This window comes from Paralichthys olivaceus, chromosome 2 (assembly GCF_024713975.1).
Source record: "Paralichthys olivaceus isolate ysfri-2021 chromosome 2, ASM2471397v2, whole genome shotgun sequence".
Taxonomy (NCBI): Eukaryota; Metazoa; Chordata; class Actinopteri; order Pleuronectiformes; family Paralichthyidae; genus Paralichthys; species Paralichthys olivaceus.
In genome coordinates, this window is record NC_091094.1 from 10326160 (window position 1) to 10342444 (window position 16285).

Sequence of the window (16285 nt, forward strand, 5' to 3'; positions counted from 1 at the left end):
ATGGTTGTGAACTGTGTCTACATTTGGATTTGTGCTGCTAACCTTGTCACATGCTATTATTATTTTTTCTCAACCGAAGACCCAGTAGGGATTTCTAAATCACCATTATCCATAGTTGAGAGATCTGAGTCGCTGTATAAAGCACCTCTGTCCTTGAATTGTGGCCTGATATTGGGCAAAATTTCACAGAAAATAGAATAATTATCCCAAGAAGATAAATTGTTATTTTAAGAAGAGGAAAGGTCATATAACACCATCGCAAAAGGCTCAAATTAAAAAAGTTCACTCATGGCAATTAAATCTCTCTTTTCCTCCCTGAAGTTGCTTTCAGACATTTTCCTGACATTTCCCAGAGGGGCTGTTTGTGAGAATGCAGATGTCCGAGACATTGCTCCAAACATTTTCTGGAACTTTCTATGCCAGCACTCTTGTAATATATCCAGAAAATGTCTAGTGGAAATATGAATGGGGAAAAAAAAAAGTCAACAAGATTGCTGAGCCTTTGGTGAAAAGGGCTGATGTGCTGTGAAGAAAAACACGTCTTTTCTACAGCGGAATTTGTACGTCATCTTCTGCTTGCTCTACCCAGACACCATTCTTCATCTGGACATTGCAGACGCTTTCTTGTGAACGTGTTCATATGTGAAAGGCAAATGTACAGATCCACAACTCATGATGGGATGACACTACCTTTGCATCTGTTTTTCAGCGAGAGTTTGATCGACAAGCGCATTGAGAGCGCCGTCTCTCAGATGCAGTCTGTGATTGAGCTGGGCAGAGTGATCAGAGACAGGAAGACCCTGCCCGTCAAGGTAAATCTTCAGTTTACTTAATTCACTCAGACACTGCAATGTTAATCAAAAATACATGTTTGACAGGTTCAATTCTATTATTTTCAAACTTAGGTATATATATTATGCATTTTGATAGGGATTGTAGAGTTAAGGATATATGATATCATAGAAATATGTAATTGCAAATCCAAAAGTGTGATTTATGTAGCTGTGATGTGTCTCTTGTTTGAAAGATAAGAGCAACAGGTCTAGTTTGGTGTAGGTTTGTTGGTCAAGTTGATTGTAACGGCTCTGTTTTGCTCTTTGTTGAACATCTGATGTGTATTTCAGTACCCACTGAAGGAGGTGGTGGTTATTTACCAGGACTCAGAGGCTCTGAAAGACATCCAGTCACTGCAGAAATACATCCTGGAAGTAAGTTAACTATCTTATGTATTTTATGAATTGATTTTATTCCCCCTAAAAAACACAAAACAATTGTTGCACTTACATGTAGCACTTGTAGTTTGGCCTTTTTTGATGCAAATTCTACTTACTTGATTCTTGTTGTTCTGGGTTTGTACCCTTATGATTGAATGCACTTATTGTAAGTCGATTTGGATAAACCCATCAGCTAAATGTAATGTGATTCCAAGAAAATCATTTTCTTGTGTTGGGTCAATTGTAAACTTTGTTCAGTCTGTTGTCGTGGTAAAGTATAATTTTTTAACCATTTTCAAGTCAAGAGGAGCATGTTTTTCTCATCTTCCCTTCAAAATGTTTCCCCGTCATCTATTTTTGTAGGTCTACTGTGCTTTGATCAGTAATATAAAATTAGTAGAGATCCTTTTTGCCGCTTCTGTTTGTCGACTTGGTTGAAGGGATGAATATCAGAGGGAGAACATCTCATGCTCATGCTGTAATTAAAATTTCTGGTTCATTTAAAAAGGAGGTGGAGCAGTTGACTTGGAAAATGATGCTCAGAAACACTTGAGCGTAATTTTTTTTCAGTCTGTCATTGGAAACATTTAATTACCGTTCATCTGTTTGTCTACTGTAATATCATTAGAGTTCATCATCTCTTTTTCGCTTTCACACATGCAGCTTGAAAAATTACTGAGTTCAGTTTCCAGATTATCTAGATATGAAAAAATCAGCAGAGTGCTACTATCGATGTACAGGTGAAATTTGGTGTGGAATACATGTGCTGAATATGTGATGTGGTGATAAAGTGGCCAATCAGCCCTCGGAGGTATTTTTCATTACTCTGGCTGATTAGACCTGGTCATTCCAGGAAACACGTGGAATTATGCTGGGAATTTATAACATTGCACAACTCCAAGTCTCACTAAGAATGAATTCACTGCGATCAAGTGTGTGCCATAACATCAGGTCAAATGTTTTGTCCACTTAGCGGAGATGTCCCGAGAAAAGATCTGATCAGAAAACACCCGTAGGTGTGGAAAGGTTCTCAAGATGCTTGTGTGTATTAAATGGAAAATTAATTCCATGATGCTGACCAGGAAAATTGAGTGAACATTTACAGATCAAGGTTCACATGGGAAACCTTTATCTTAGTTCAAGCCCCTTCTTATCTCTCACTCCGTTTCATTCCTGGTGGGAGAACCGTTTAACCTCACTGGCTTCAATCGTCCCCCCAATAAACAAGGTTCATTGGATCACAATTGAGAACAGTTAGGATCCTGCAGACCTGAGAAAATCCCTGAGCTTCTGTTAATGTGCCTGATGTAGCTTTAGTAGATTAATTCTTGATTCAGATTTTTACCATTATGTCTTATGTTTTTTGTTAGTAATTCTGGCAATACTGGCATATTTCAAGGTTTAAACCATTTCCTGACGTTGTGCTCAGCAGACAAAAATCTTAAATTGCAAAAACACGAAAACAGAAATTTAGCATTTTCTATAAAAGTGTACAATTTTTATTTGGCTGTCCAACACATAAGAGAGAAAACCCAAAGATCATCTTCTGAGCACTTAAAAATAACCAAGCTCATCTGAAATTGAGCTGCTTCCATCAACCCCACGCTGCCCTTTTTTTCTACTCGTCTACTCACCACTACAGCAGCTCTGTTGCTCTCTGTGCAGGTCAACTATTCCAGAGTTCGGTCTCAATCTCAAGCCTCAACTTTTCAGTGTGATTGACTGAAAGAAGCGTTTCTGCTGCTTCACCAGATATGACTGGATCACAGATTTCTCTCCATTAAGATTGAAGGATAAAACATTTTTTTATTGAAAGGCAGAAAGATAGTGACTGAAAAGGATGAATAGCTTATATGAGATTTAAAGACTGACTGGTTGATTTCATGGCTGAGTTACTCTCTGAGGGTTTGATTCTATGATCAACTTTTAAATTTGACCTTTACAGCACATGCCTTGGGCAAGAGGCTTTTTTTCTTCTTACAATTTTCGACGGGAACTATATTTTCAGTTTGAGTTTCGAGAACATTGCATTCATATACATACATGTATTTTTTATCATTTGTTTTAGTTCTTGTCTCATTTAAAGTTTGTTTTTGTCCCTTTGTACTTATGTATATTCTCCCTACAGGAAAATACAAGACAGTGACTTTACCTTTTCTACATTTTTCATCCTCCAGGAGCTAAATGTGCGACAGTTGACCCTGTCAACAGACAAGGACAAGTACGGCATCAGTCTGAGAGCTGAGCCGGACCACATGGTGCTGGGGAAGAGACTAAAGGGGGCCTTCAAATCCGTCATCGGTTCTATCAAGGAGCTCACCAGCGAACAGCTAGAAGCCTTCCAGAAGACAGGTATGGTTCTGTGTGTGCAAAACAAGCAAACAATTCATTATCACAAATCCTAAAATCACGGTCGGGGTGAATTTTTATCTACACAATTTTTGATCTGTTCATATTTTAACAAAATATTTTTCCACAATTACCAAAGAGTGAATGTTGATGTGTGAGTGATGTTGTTTACCGTGTAATAAATGTGTGAAAAGCAGTTGGTTAGTATGAGGACTTGTAACACTATTGTACAGTTGTTTACTGTGTAAAATGAATCAGTTTTTTGAACAGTAGGCTAAACATAAATCCTTGTAATGAAACCTGCTGCACACAGACGGCCGGTTTATCCTCAGAATATAAAACCCTAACCCTTGTGAAACTATAATCAGAGCTGGAGTACGGATCAAAGCAGTGCAAGGTATCTTGTCTCTCCAATTATAGAAAGACGAGGAGAGCTCCCAGAGTCTCTGGGGAGGGAAGCAGTGGAGGTCAGCTTGGCTGTGGGAACTGAACATTTCCAATCACTTGTATGTTTGAAGTCCAGCCAATTGGAAGGGGAAAAATGAAAGGATGGAAGGACAGAGCTAGACGTGGAAGAGGATGGTGGAAAATGATGGAGGGGAAATTCGGATGAAAATGTGTACAGCAGCATCGAGTTACAGTTTAATAAATTGAGATCAAAAGACCCATTTTCAAAGTGCTTAAGTGCCGTATAATGCAGCATCTATTTTAATGCCTCCACGCCGGCGACAGCCAGTGGCTGGAGGCATTATGTGTTTAGGGTTGTCTGTAGTCCCATTCTTTAGTACAAACGTTCACTTGGATTCAAGGAAGAACTGATTTTGGTACTCAAAGGTGAGGTTCACGGTGGACTAACTCTGGTAATTCTTGTTGTTTTTAGTCAACAAGATTTTGAGTAAGAACAGAAACGGTGGACAAGATGAACATCTGGTAGTTGATAGTGATCAGTTAGTTGAAGCTACTGACTGAAGCAGTGTCCGTGTCTATGGAAGCGCTGACACTGCTTTTTAAACTTTGCGAGCAACTCCTTACCGCAGAGTCCAAAAAAGTTGTTCCAATTTAGACTAGAAGGGCTGCGAGTTGGCTTGAAACTGATTGTGGGTTCATGCCTATTGGTTTTATTAGTCATTACTCCATACCTGTGCCTTTTGATCCCATCATATTGATTGGGTGCAAGAAAATGGGTTCAGAGAGAGGCTGGAAAAGAGCAGAGGAGAAGGGAGGGACACAGGAAATCAAAGTGTGGAAATCTAGGATAAGAGGGGATGGGAGTGTCTGTTTTCACCCAGCCTCTGGGTGTGGAGAAGAGCAGAGCACCGGTCATGGTTTTTAGTCAGAACACAGACGTGGGTAATTGCTGCCACTGGCAAAATGGAAATATAAACCTGACTAGATTGAGTTTCCTGTATTGTTAAAAGCTCTGATCTCTGTGGAAGTGGCTGAAGAGACTGCGATGTAAGGGATGTTAAAACGCCAGTAAATACCAGCCAGACCACAGATATTCATAGGGATTCATAAATGTTCTTAAATATCTTTGTGTTCATGATAATTTTCAATGTTGCCCTATAATTGTTGTTTATAATCTAAAGGTACCATCGTGGTGGACGGCCATGAGCTTCATGAAGAGGACCTGAGGCTGATGTACACCTTCAACCAGAGCTCAGACTCCGCTGCACAGTATGAAGCCCACTCTGATGCACAGGTACATGTCTGCTATACATTTAAACCCTGTTCAGATTAGACACATCAATGAAACACATTAACTTTGCATACAAAGTCTACACCATGATGAACAAAGAACGGCCCCTTTGGGAAAGTAAGAATCAAAAAATAATCTGCAGTTTTAAATACGTATTTAATAAAGCATCTAAGTGCCAACTTCGATGTTTATTTTTTCTCTTTCCAAGTGTAAGATCAAAACATCTATACCATTCTCATATGTCGGCATGGTATCTCAGGAATATTGATGTGTGTATATATATAATATATTCAAAACTTGCACAGTTCATGTACTTTTCATTACACAAAGGCTTTTTAATGAGATGCATAATTACTGTCCCTTCTAAAAACAGATCTAAAGGTATAAGTCCACACGCACGCACGCACGCACGCACGGACACCCCGACCGACCTCTCACTTTATCACATTACTGACTGTTGTTTTGTAAACTGAGCTACGAAGTGAATCGTATCTGGATCTGAAAAAGGTAAATGCTGCTCTGCTGCAGCGCCCGCACCGAGCTGCCATATACTGTAAACGCATTTATGTGTCTTTACTGTGAGTGTGATGTATGAAATAATTTCACGGCTAAGCGGAATCCAGCATGTATGCGTTTCCCACAGGCCCTCTCTAATCAGTGCTCCTCCAACCGTACACACAACACACGGCTGCACCTTAATACCAGTTTACTGAGCTGGCTTTTTAATTCTCTGTCCCTCTCGCTTGCTTGCACCGACTCTCCAGCTCCCATCTGTCTGTTTCTCTGTTCTCTCTCTCTCACTCTCTCTCCTCTTATTCTTTTTTCTCTTCCTTTTTAGTACTATTCTCTGTAATGCTGTCATCTTGTTCCCTCCTCCTTCCCATGGCAAAGTGTTCAGCAGCTCTGTCCTGCACAACATGACACTAATTTTACTTTAGTGACTTACACAGAATGCAATATTCTCATTATTGCTGTTTTTTTTTGGTTTTTTTAAATGTTTGAACTATATACAGGGCTTGACGCACAAAAATGATTAAATGTCACGTTTGTCCTTAAAGGGATTTGAGGAGACATTTACAATCAAGATGCTTTAATGTATTTTCATTACACTGTTTCAAATACGATATTCAGTCAGTACCTGTATGCAATCATTTATACTATAAAACTATAAAAACTAAATGATATTGATCACATAAACACATTTTTACACCTCATTCTTAAATAAAAAGAAAAACCTCCTCAGTCCACTGGTCCTGGAGCTTTAGTGAAGCCGTCGTCTGGTCCGCTCTGAGCTCAGCCAGCGGTCCACAGCTGGACACAGATCTTTGAGCTAATGAGTGATTGAGTTTCTCACAATTTTCACTCGTCATTGATTGATGATTGATTTTTTTCCAACAGAAAACACTGTTTCAGTGAAGCGGCTGAAATTTTTGTCATTGTTGTTGTGTTATCAACCTTCACATTTAAAAGAGAAAATACAGGCTGACTTGATTTGTTTTATTTTATATATGTGTGCGCACCCACATGCTCCCAAATTCATTTTACAGTTTACACACATCCATTTTTAGTCAGCTATCACTGTTGAGGCCTGATATACTTTACATTTCTGTAAAAAATGCTCCCATTATCTCTGAATGTTAAACTGAATCTAAAATGAATTTTGTGTATCAGTGAGCCGAAGCAGTCATAGGATAAACTCTATCATAATATCTTCCTGTCACATGAAATCCATTTTTTAACTCGTCATTGGTGGGAACCCAAATTTGATTAGTAACACTCTTTTGAAATGTACTCATCGATAATAATCGACTTGGGTTGTAGATTACAATATCAAACATGATTAAATGGAGGGTTTTAATATCAGGCAGTCTTTTTTCAAAATTAGCAGATCTGTTTATCAGCAAATTGTCTGACCAGTTATATCTTTCATCTTAATCTGTCATACTTGTCTTTAGGTCCTTGTGCTGTTGGATGTCTCTCCTGACCAGTCCATGGTGGATGAAGGCGTTGCCCGAGAAGTCATCAACCGAATTCAGAAACTACGCAAGAAGGTGGGGCGAGTATTTCAGGAGCTCCATTAGCTCTGGGCTAGAGTGACACATAACACACCACCACTGAATTTTACAAACCCGTGTCTAATGAATGCAATCTGACATAATTGAAACTGTTGCCAATATTTGTAGTCAGGGCCGAGCCACAGTGAGCAAACCACTTCACTGTGCACGGACACTTGAGATGTGGTTGAAGATAAAATATTTTCCAAGGCTGTTGCTTACATAGTGAATAATGAATGTATGACAGCGTGACAGAGAAGAATCATGACACAGAAGATGATGTGGTATTTTAAAGACTGATGTCAACCTGCACATCCACTCCTGGTTGGTTTTTCTGACACTGCATGCATCTAAAATAAGAAATAATACTGTCTCTCCAGTAGGAAACACTTCATGTGTTTGAGGCTTCCCTTGTTTGGCATCTGTTAACAACACTATTTTTGCCTTCTTAAACTTTTAACACCCTCATCCTGGCAGTACAGCAGCACAGTTTACTTCCCACACTCACTGCCCTAACATGGTTTTATATAGAAACAGTCATCGTAGCTCTATGAGATGGTTAATCAGTGAGACGAGCAACAGATCATTTAAATAATTTATTAAGCAAAAATATTCATCTTAGTCTACAGCTTCTCAAATGTGACACCACAATGTATTTATATTATCAGGATTAGGGAAATGTAAAGACAAAAATTAAATTGAGAAAACAAAACAAATATATGATTAAAAAATCTGCCAAAACCAAAAAAAAAGAAGAAAAATAATGATTTGGAAAAAACTTAACTCTTAAACTCCCATTGAAGTCATTTCAATTACACTATTATGAATTGATTGACGTCATTAATTTGTTTACCGAACAGATCACCTCATATTATATTTTGTGTTAAAATTGTTGTTCTTTGGGGAAGTGTGAAAACCATTTAACGCTTGATATTACAATATCTTCTTTATTTTACAATAAAGCAATAGGGTAATCATAATGCAAGTAGTTGTTACATACAGCCATACAATTTAGATTTTACTTTTCTGTTGTTGTATTTATACTTCCCACCTTCCTCCCTGTTATCCCCCCTTCCTCTTTATGTCCCATGCTAATTTTGTCGGGGCACTTTTTTAAATCTTTCCACTGCAGCGTCACAGTAAGAAGTTTCTCCATCATAAGGCAGGCTTAATGGAAGCTTAATTACAGTCTGGCCCCTTTCAGATTCTAATGTTGGAGCTTTGAAGTGGTCTGGGGAGTAAAGACGGATTAGCCAACAGCCCCTTGTTTTCACAAGCAACAAACAGCTTTTTCCGTCCCCCTATAGCAGTGGTGTGCACTGGCTGCCGGCCAAGCTAAATTCCTCCAGTTATTTCAAACTGAGATCTATGAGGAATTTTCCACCCCGGGGATGGGAATTAATATTTTCTTTGACGTGTTTGGTAGTAGTTGATGCATTTGTGTCTTTAACAATGTTTACGTGGGTGTTAGTGTTTTGTTTGTGAGCATATGCACAGTGGAGAAACAGGGGTCAGCATTTTCTTTTTTTATTGGATTGCTCATGATCTGGAGTTCTCAGTAGTTCTATTTGAGGTGTGTATACACACACACACACACACACACACACACACACACACACACACACACACACATACACACTGTACTAGTCCCCTTCAGGGGAGGGTCAGTACCTTGACTTGGCAGGAAAAGCCTATAAACCTTGCTCATTGATTGACTGCTCCTCTGTATCTAGCTAACTTTATTCCTCTGCCCTTGAGCCATATACTGCATTGGCGTGTGTGTGTGCGTGCGTGTTTGTTCGACACAAAATGTGTGTGGCTGCGCACACATGTGCACGGCTGCACACTGTAGATTAGGGTGAGATCAATGTGTTTGAATGTGTCAAGGTTAGAGGAAGCTGGCAGTACACAAAGCCAAAATAGATGGGCTTTCATCCAATAAAAATTCTCCCCTTGTTCCATTCTTCTTTTATTTGTTCTTCCACTGTCTGTTTTCTGCATTTTAATCCCAACCCGCTCCTCCTATGTTCACCCTTCTATTTTCTTCATCCCATACAGGGGGTAGATTACTTACTCCAGTAATTGTTTCCTCCAGATTTCATTTTCTTACAAAGGACAAAGAAAACCTTAGAATAGAATTACTACATTATGATTTGTCTTGTCTGTGGAAATCATTAGTTTTAATCTGAAAACAGATTTTCTAAAACCCAATGGCAGATTGTTGTGTTGTTTGAAAAGACAAATCAAACATATTTACTCATTTTTGACTCGTCATCCCAGGGGTTGCAAAAATAGACATCTTCGCTTAACTGGTCTGTCTTATTCTCTTCCTATAGGGTCATTTGGTGCCATCAGATGAGATAGCTGTGTACTACCGCTGCCAGCCAGAGGGGGAGCACTTGGACTCTGTCATCCAGGCTCACACTGACTTCATCCTGGCGACCACCAAGGCTCCGCTCATGCCCTTCCCTGTTCCCAACACTGCCAGTGTCATCATAGAGGAAAAGACTCAGGTATGAAATGAGTCCTAAAGGGAAGCAGGATTATTGTTTCCTCTGCGGTGATACGCGTTACATTTTATTTAAGCATTTCTTTTGCCTTGAAATGATCTAAGTGTATATCAAGTGTGTCAGGATGTGCTATTTCTGTCATTCCCTCGTTCATGCTCTTTTCTTCCCCCTGTGTTGCAGCTGAAGGGTGCAGACTTGGAGTTGGTCATTGTGAAGGGATCCTCAGGCCCTCGGGTCTCACTAAATGGACCAGCTTGCACCTATGTGAACCTCAGGGTGAAGGTCAGCAGCAAAGAACAAGGTATCACATTGGGGGGCTGAAAAGGAAAACTGCATTTCCAGCCTAAAAATAACTAATCAAGAATGTGTGTAACTGTTATTTTACATTTAGTAGAAAACTGAATATCGTCTGGTTGTTGAGATAATAAAATGTGACCAGCTTGTTTTTCCCACTATTTTAAAAAGTAACTCCAAAGATCTGCAAGGCCGTGCATGTACAGGATCATTTCAGTCACCTTTGCTTTTCTATAAATGTACCCTATGAGCTGTTTCACTGACTTATTAATTCACTGTGACTGTTTACTTGTTCAGAGGGAGTGGTGCTGCTGGAGAACCCCAAAGGAGACAACAGAGTAGACCTGCAGAAGCTGAAGAAAGTGTCCAGCAGCATCTTTGGAACAAACAACACCCAGCTCAGATTCTTCAACAGTGGAACTGGTGAGAACTGATCTGACTCAGAAACACATTAATCTAACTCCCTCCCATCTATTGTGTGAGACCAACAGATTATATTACTGTTACAGCAGGAACTTGTATCACTTAAGTGACTGCATACATAGAATAAATGAAATAAAGACAATGTTTCCCAAAAGAATTCAGAGCTGGAAACATTTTCTGAAACCTAACATTTTTCCTCCATATTTCCTGTTTGCCAAATGCATGCATGATAATGTGATGAGCATGCTTTTCCACAGTGTGTGGGGAACCTGCGTGAGCAAGTATTTAACTGGACCATTAAACTGGACCTTGTCTTATAGTTTTGTCAGTTTGAGGGGCTCAGGAGTTATGCAGCCGAAATGATAGATTCCTTTTGAATTCTAACCCATGTATGTACGTGTGTGTTCATGACAGAGTTGACCAGCAAAACGGACCTCCAGTCTTTGAGTGGTAAAACTTTGACAGTAACTTCAGGCTCTTCGTCCCCCGGCCCCATCCCCACCACCGACGCCCTCCTGTGTCCTTACGTGAATCTGCTGCTCTGCAATGCACAGCCGGCTGGTGAGAATCTGAATCTCAGTAACACAGTATATGGTAAAATAAAAGTACATAAAGACACGTACCAAAACCAACTATGATGGTTGAACTTAGAAAAGCCTGTCCAAGCCTTAGCAGAGATGGCTGCCCTTCAAGAGATTGATAATAGAGTCCATATTGTTGTCATGGCTCAGCTTTGGCTTCCTCACATACTTTCTCAGGACTTGTAAACAAACCTCACCAATCATTTATACAGGAGGTAAAGTCTGTCTGGTTCACGTCTCCTTGACTCTCATCCTCTCTCTAGAATGCCAGACAGGAGAGGTGGGCACCCTCCTGCTGGTGAACCCAGTGGGACAGAATGGGCTCGACTACTCAGGCCTCCTGTCTGAAACTGCCAAGGTGTTTGGCCTTCGCAGCAGATGGCTCAAACTCTACCTGGACCAGGACCTCACTCAGGGTAAGATGAAACAACTGATGAATATCATATAAACCCCGGCATCCATGCAGAAGACTCCATTTGGATGGAAACGACATTAATGTGGGAGGTGGGGAATCAAATTTGTTATGTTCCCTGTAGTTCCTGGTTACACACTGTTGTGGACTTGACAACATTACAGGATTTGGTCTCTAATAGACAAAAAGAGAAAGTAAACAAACACAAATATGTGTCAATGAATGAAGTTAGAGATCAGAAACAAAACCAAGATTCATCATGGTTTTATATTTCCTTCAGTTTCAAAGTTATAATTGAGCGTACATGCACTGATGCGTTACAAACATAAATGGCTAATAGCTAATTTGGCACCAATTTGACAATAAATAAACAAATGTTCCCAAAAGGTTCCCCTCTGTTCTGGCAAAAACAGTTACACAGAAAAACATATAATTCACACACAACTACAAAATGCAGAAGAAAAAAAGCTATTATGTGATAAGATTTAAATGACTGGAGGACCAGTGTGTTGGCGTCAACACAGTAGATAATTTAAACTTACATACATATGGTCTAGACTGGATTCAATTCCCATTAAAATCACCCCAACTCCTCCACACAAGTAAATCCCATCCCACTGCGGCTTTAAACTGATTTAAGACCAGAAATGCAGGGCTGATATACACTGACAGGAAAATTAGATTGATAGCTTTTACCTTCATCATCTAACGTCACTGATAAGAAAAGTAGTTTCCAGAAAAGGTTATGAATTCAATGAACTATGTTCTAAAATGTCATATCTCAGCCTGGGTATTTAGGGATTTAGACGTTCAGACATTTTCAGATCAAAGAACAAGTGATTCGTTGTTTTGTTTACTTCTACACTTTAATTAGTTGAAGCAAATAAAGAGGAAAGTCAGGAGCAGATCAGCAGAGACTCACTCAGGTTTACCAGCCATTTGTACCCAATCACTGAAGTACAGAAAGTGATACTACGCTTTAAAATACTCTGTAAGAATTAAATGTACTTCTTCTAAAGTTATATTTCATTTATATTGTGAAAGTATCAAAGGTGAAGAGAAACAACCCTTTTGGCTTTGATATTGTTGTTATTAATGTGATTGATGTGTTAATGCATGTGTAATTAGGAGTTAGAAAATATCTCCCTTCATTGTATTGGAGTATAAAGTGGCATGAAATGAAACTGCTTCCATTTCTTTACATTTCACTGCTGCTTAAAATAGATTAAGAAACAGAAATGCACGGCTGTCAATTCAAAAATCTACAACAAACAGGATGAACATTTTAGGATGCACTTCACAAAATGGCCGCACACAAAACATGCCAGTGATCGTTTCTTTTTCGCTGCATTTTGTTGTCAGGTACAATTTGTTCTTTCTTTTCTTTTACCCATCATGCATTTTACTTTATGTCCCTGTGACCTGAAACATGTGTTACATTTTTACTAAGAGATTATTTTTATGGGGTTTATTATCGTCTGTGGATGTGTACGGTTTGTGGTATGTGTAGGTGATTATTAATTAAACTAATTAACTCACAATTAAGATGCCTCAGTTGAAAGATGTCCAGCCTTCTCCTCAATGAAACTACGTGAATTCTTAGATTATTTTAAACAAAACTAAAATCATTTTCTTGGCGTTAAGGTTTTTGATATTTCAATTATTTATGATCACTTAATATCAATCAAGCAAGCTACTCAACTCTTGGTTTCTGTTTTTCAGAGCTGCCAGCTGATTCATCAGTTAAATCTCTCAACACCAAGACTCTGTTTGTGAAAGTTCTTCCTACAACAGCCGAAGCATAAATCCTGAGAAGCCATCCGAGGATCTTTCCATCAACATTAGTCTCAGATATATCACAGGTTCCTGGAAAGTTTTTTTGTACCTACTATAATCCCAGTACTCTCATCTACTGATGTACTGTGGATTTATGACAACATAATGCGTGCCATGTGTTTAAATGGTTATTTGGACATGCTGATGTAAAGCAGGTTCTGTTACCTATAGCGTCACTATCACACATGTCCTGAAATATCCTCTTCCTGCAGAAAATTAGCATGACTAAAGATGCCTTGAGAGATTTATCTGTTGAAACACAATTTGAGACGTGAAAATTACTGTTCTCCCTGATGAAGTTTGTTTCTTTCTCTCTCTCTCTCTCTCTCATCTGGTCACTGGTTCAAAGACGTGACAATTTTCTAAGAAAGCACAATGTGCCGGTGAGCTATATTTATTCTGGACAGAGATTTACACCGTTAACTACAAGTGGGTGCACTTCAACAATAGAGGGACTGTTCATACGCTGAGCGGCTGGACAGGTGTGTGAAAGTGTGAAGTTGTCGGTCATGGGAAACTGGGGATTGTGTGATGGAGAGAAAAACAGACATTAACCCCCCACTAAAGAAAAAATAATGTTTTTTTTTCAGTCAGTAACTTGGAAATGAAGATTCCAGGGAATAATCAATATTTCCAATGGACATTCTTCTTTAGAAAGCTAATTATAAAAATTATGCAAGCTACTCTCCAGGCTGATTTGAGGTGAGCTTAGTCCAGAGTAATTATAGCTGTGGCCCATAAGTGGGAAACCAATTTGGCCTATTGTGCTTCTACACCATTTTGAATTGAAAAGATAAAACTATTCTCCTCATTGCATTGGGAATCCGTTGACAATTGAAAAGGCATTTATATGATGAAATGGATTTTCAGGGTTCTGTACCTTAGGGACTAAAGGGTTCTGTAATAAAAAAAAAAGCAACAAATGGATAATGTACTATTTTAAGTGACAAATGGAATAAATCAAAGGTGACTTAAGAATCAAAATGCTTGTTTTTCCCTTTTGTGATTATTGAAACCCAGTATGACGAGAAAACATGACTGACTTTGCTGCAAATAGTGTTGAAAAATGTGTTTGTCCAATAAAAGCAAGACAGAAAGTGAAGAAGATAGAGAGAAAGGAATAAAACAAGTAGTGTGGGGGTTGGTCTTGTGGTAAGAGCTGATTTTTCTGATACGTTTGTTTTAATTAATTATTTAATTCTATAAAAATTGTTTGAAACGTTGTGATTGACAGTTGAAACGGACTTGACTCGGGACATTGACCCTGGGGCTCCATCTCCCGATCGCTACAGTGCAAACTCTGGCTCTAAATGCACAAAATACAATATTTAAGCTTCATGTCTGAATAGTGAGAGTGGAGATATGTCATCCATCTTTATACACAGTCTATGGTTTATTGTATCAGCTCCATCACAGTGATATTTCCCTAAAATACCTTGAGCACATTCATTTTGGTTTGTCTTCCATTGTTATCCACTGTGAAGGACAGGGGGGAAATGGTAGCAGGGGGGATGTAGAACATAAATGTTTTACAGATGGGGAATATTTTTACCTTCAGTGTTCCTCATTGAACCAATCTGGATTAAAGTGGTATTTAAGAAAAAGGTGAACCTCAAGATATGAGTATTATGGTACTTGACACGGGTTTTCTCCACCTATGAATTCCAGCATCTCTATAATCAGTGTCACTTGAGTGTGATGATTTGATACTGGCTCCTCCTGGGGCGGAGCAACATGCTGCTCCACTAGTTAAATATTAAGTACACAGCTCTGTCTCATCCTCCTTTCATCCATCTGACTCCCATCTGCTCCTGCTGCTCGGTTTGGGCCTCTGCACACCCCGGCCCGGGTAAGAGAGCAGGTCAGCAACGCATCTGCTGACAGACATCACAGTCTGCAGTGAACATGGCCCCTGTCATCTTCCTCTAATGATGGACAACACAACTCATTACAGTGTGCTACAGTGAGAAGTAAAAAAGTTTTATCAGACTTATGATAGGTGGGATTTCTAAAACACATCGACCAATAAGAGCTATTTCCAACCAGCCCACCCTGGCAGCATGTGCACTGCTTCATGGAAAAATCTAAATCTCTGCCAGTAAATCAATTTTCAGCACCCGGCATGTTACCCACTGCAGAATGACGACAGCAAAAACAACCTCTAACTAACTGCTAGGATACGAGGATGAATAACAGGAGGCAGGACTGTTGTTTTGACTGTGAAGGGTGTGTGACCCAGCAGCAGCATAAGAAATAATTTAATAATATATATCATTTATACCAAGGGGATAGTGGCAGGAAACCAAAACAATTCCTGGGTTATAAAGCTTTTCATTCTGTGACGTGGCTGAAAATCTAAAACTATAGTTGTCAAAGTGAAGTTCAGAGGATCTATTAGGCCTTGATTACCCCCCTTGTAATGACTCCTCTATGTCATTATACCAACTCTATTTTAAATTATTATTTTTCCTTACTTGATCAATTCCAAGCTCTAGTTTGCCCTATCCATCTCTGTTCAAAAAGGTAATCATCAACATTCGTATTTTATGTTTCATATTCCATATTTTTCTGTTGTTGCTAATCACTCAGTCTTTGTGATATTGTGCTATGAGTCGTTATAATTAGGACGTGCATAATAATATATATATATATATATATCAGAGACGAACCTTCACCTGGAGTGAGAGTTAGGGCGCCAGTACAACATTCACTTCCTGTAAATGATACATATTGTATCTGATCCTACCTAAAACTAAAGAAGTAACATTTAAAATGACCAATGACATTGATCCAACCAATAATTTCCTACATGAAAGATTTAATTGGAATGAGTTTGGTCAGAGTAGGCTCCAATCCAAATAAAAAGGAAATCAAATGGCAACATTTCAGTTTAATATTCTACTTTTACAAGTA

At 39.0% G+C, this 16285-nt stretch overlaps 1 protein-coding gene across 1 annotated transcript in view; it reads left to right on the forward strand.

Annotated features, from left to right (window-relative positions):
* The window catches only part of iars1 (isoleucyl-tRNA synthetase 1), a 44509-nt gene extending 30153 nt beyond the window's left edge, over nt 1-14356 (forward strand). The window contains exons 24-34 of the mRNA XM_069535157.1: nt 710-812; nt 1125-1208; nt 3392-3566; nt 5153-5265; nt 7218-7313; nt 9653-9829; nt 10007-10127; nt 10418-10543; nt 10958-11104; nt 11388-11540; nt 13259-14356. Of these exons, the coding sequence (XP_069391258.1) occupies nt 710-812; nt 1125-1208; nt 3392-3566; nt 5153-5265; nt 7218-7313; nt 9653-9829; nt 10007-10127; nt 10418-10543; nt 10958-11104; nt 11388-11540; nt 13259-13341 (1378 nt within the window). The 3' untranslated portion in view covers nt 13342-14356. The remainder of the gene's footprint in view (nt 1-709; nt 813-1124; nt 1209-3391; nt 3567-5152; nt 5266-7217; nt 7314-9652; nt 9830-10006; nt 10128-10417; nt 10544-10957; nt 11105-11387; nt 11541-13258) is intronic.
* The last annotated feature ends 1929 nt before the right edge of the window (nt 14357-16285 follow it).